General features: G+C 42.3%; 1 protein-coding gene across 1 annotated transcript; it reads left to right on the top strand.

The window, feature by feature from the left end:
• Nucleotides 1–1072: 1072 nt before the first annotated feature.
• si:ch73-170d6.2 lies at nucleotides 1073–2404 on the top strand. Its single transcript, XM_041212322.1, is given in 2 exon segments — nucleotides 1073–1820; nucleotides 1884–2404. Coding segments are annotated over 2 exon segments (1269 nt in total).
• Nucleotides 2405–2615: the final 211 nt, after the last annotated feature.

Genomic DNA, 2615 nt, shown 5'->3' with positions numbered 1-2615 from the left:
GAAGCAGTCTCCATTCAAACACCAGTCACTGATCAAATGGCTGGATGACAAGGAGCGGGAAATGAATGTGGTGAGATATTATCTCATGATATTGAAAGATATACACATTGTGAAATCAAGGAGTGAGTTGGATAAAGAAGTGTTGAATCCAAAGACAGAATATGTGGTCTGCTTCACATTCACATCACTGTATCAAGAGGATTTCTATCTGTCAGGAGCAGACAGCTACCTACAATCTCACACAGCTGAGGAAATGCAGATACCAAATCCTGCTCACCAGGTTAGTGCAGAACATCACAACCAGCAGTGGTTTCACTCGGTGTCTGTATCCCAGAAGATGAGGGAATGCTCTCGCATATTCCTGCATTTTTTCACAGCCAACAGAGCACAAGGGAAAACAAAGTTCATTGTTGCTTCTATGCAGGATGACAGTAATGTAGGAGCATCTATTTACCTGCATGGGAGACCGTTTATGGTGAGTCACTGCTTCGAACTCCCGCCACAGCCAGAGAGACCTGTGGATAGTGAAAAAACACATGACAGGGTGACACTCCAATTACAGCCACCAAGATACGGTGCTGGTGAGACTATTGGGTACGAGATGGAGTACCGAGCTACTCAACAGGAGGAATGGACAACTGTGGATACATCAGATAAATCCGATTACTACACAATATCTGGGTTACAGCCACACCAGGAGTATCAATTCCAATACGGAGCAGTGACCAAGGCAGGGGTCAGCATGGTCAGTGAGAGTTCCTGTTTTACCACATTTCCCATAAGTCCACCTGGTAAATTTTTACCATTCCAGGTTTACTGGTATGATGTAATAGTCACCTGGGACAGGCCGACTGAGATTGGAGCTGGTGCTGATATAGTTCAGTACAGGATAGAATATAGAGAGGGAAGGGAAATTACCTCCAGCACAGAGAATGGATTATGGAAGGAAATAAAGACAACAGACAGTGAATGTCGTTACACTTTAGAGGGATTGAAACCCAAGACAAACTACAGAGTGTGAGTGTCTGCTGACTGGGGAGAAGGTTCTCGTGAACCAAGTGATGAGGTTTTAATGGAAATAGAGGATGAACTAAAGAGACTGGCTGAGAAACTTCACAGAGAAAGTACATTAACATCCAAAGGGAACCCTTCCATTTACACAATCCCCTTAGAGAAGAAGACAATTGACATGGATGGACACCGTGTAAAATGCTCCTTTGGAAAACCTACCAAAAAACATAGCGTGAGGGCAATCATGGTTCTTGGAACAACAGGAGCAGGAAAAACAACCCTCATCAATGGAATGATCAACTACATCCTGGGTGTGGAATGGGAGGACAACTTCAGATTTAAATTAATAGATGAAGGGACAGGAAGATCCCAGGCTGAAAGTCAGACATCCTCAATCACTGCCTATGAACTTCACCATCGAGAAGGATTCCAGATTGATTACTCTCTCACTATCATTGACACTCCGGGATTTGGAGATACCAGGGGGATAACCCAAGATAAATTGATCACTGATCAAATCTGAGAGTTCTTTTCTTCCCCAGCTGGTGTTGATCAGATCGACACCGTGTGTTTTGTTACTCAAGCCTCTTTGGCTCGATTGACTCTCACACAGAAATATATCTTTGATTCAATTCTCTCCATTTTTGGCAAAGACATTGCAGAGAACATCCAAATCCTGGTGACATTTGCAGATGGGCAAATTCCCCCAATTCCAGAGGCCATCAATGTTGCTGAGGTACCATGTCCCAAAGATAAAAAAGGTTTTCCAGTTCACTTCAAGTTCAACAATTCAGCCATATTTGCTCAAAGTTCAGTTCCTGGAAACTCTTCTGAAACCAAGAGGAGCCCTGAGGATAGCAATGAGGAGGAAGATGAGGAGGATGGTGATAACTTTGATGCAATGTTCTGGAAGATGGGATCAAACAGTATGAAGAAATTCTTTAGAGCTCTGAACAAAATGGAAACAAAGAGTTTATGCTTGACAAAGGAAGTCCTCAGGGAACGTCAGCAGCTAGAAACTGCAATAGAGGGATTGCAGCCTCAGATCAAAGCTGGTATGATGAAACTGGAGGAGATCAGGAGGACACAACAGGCTTTGAACCAACACCAGGTTGACCTGGATGCAAATAAAGATTTTGAGTATGAAGTTGAAATCACAGTTCCTGTACAGATAGAAATCAGTGGGACTGGTAAATATATAACCAACTGTCAGAAATGTCACTTCACCTGTCACCGTCCCTGCACTATTCCTAATGATGATAATAAATTGGGATGTGTAGCAATGAACTGGAGTAGACACTGCTCAGTCTGTCTTCATAAATGCATGTGGTCTGTTCATTATAATAAAAATACAGAAATTAAAACCATAAAAGATGAAGACAATGTACAATGAGCTGAAAGAAAAGTAAGAAAAGGCATTGGGTGAAAAATGACACAGCAGAAAATCATGGAGAAACTTCAGCAGGAAGTGGCTGGTGTTCAAGATGTAGTGTTGGAGCTGATTGAACAATCATCTCAGAACATTTTGAGTCTTGAAGAAATGACTCTTAGATTCCCAAATCTGTTATCAACCCCATCTTACATCAAGCTACTGATTCAGTCTG

Source organism: Carcharodon carcharias, chromosome 19 (genome assembly GCF_017639515.1).
Source record: "Carcharodon carcharias isolate sCarCar2 chromosome 19, sCarCar2.pri, whole genome shotgun sequence".
Taxonomy (NCBI): domain Eukaryota; kingdom Metazoa; phylum Chordata; class Chondrichthyes; order Lamniformes; family Lamnidae; genus Carcharodon; species Carcharodon carcharias.
The sequence above is the reverse complement of the archived record's forward strand: the minus strand, read 5'-3'. Positions and strand labels throughout refer to the sequence as shown.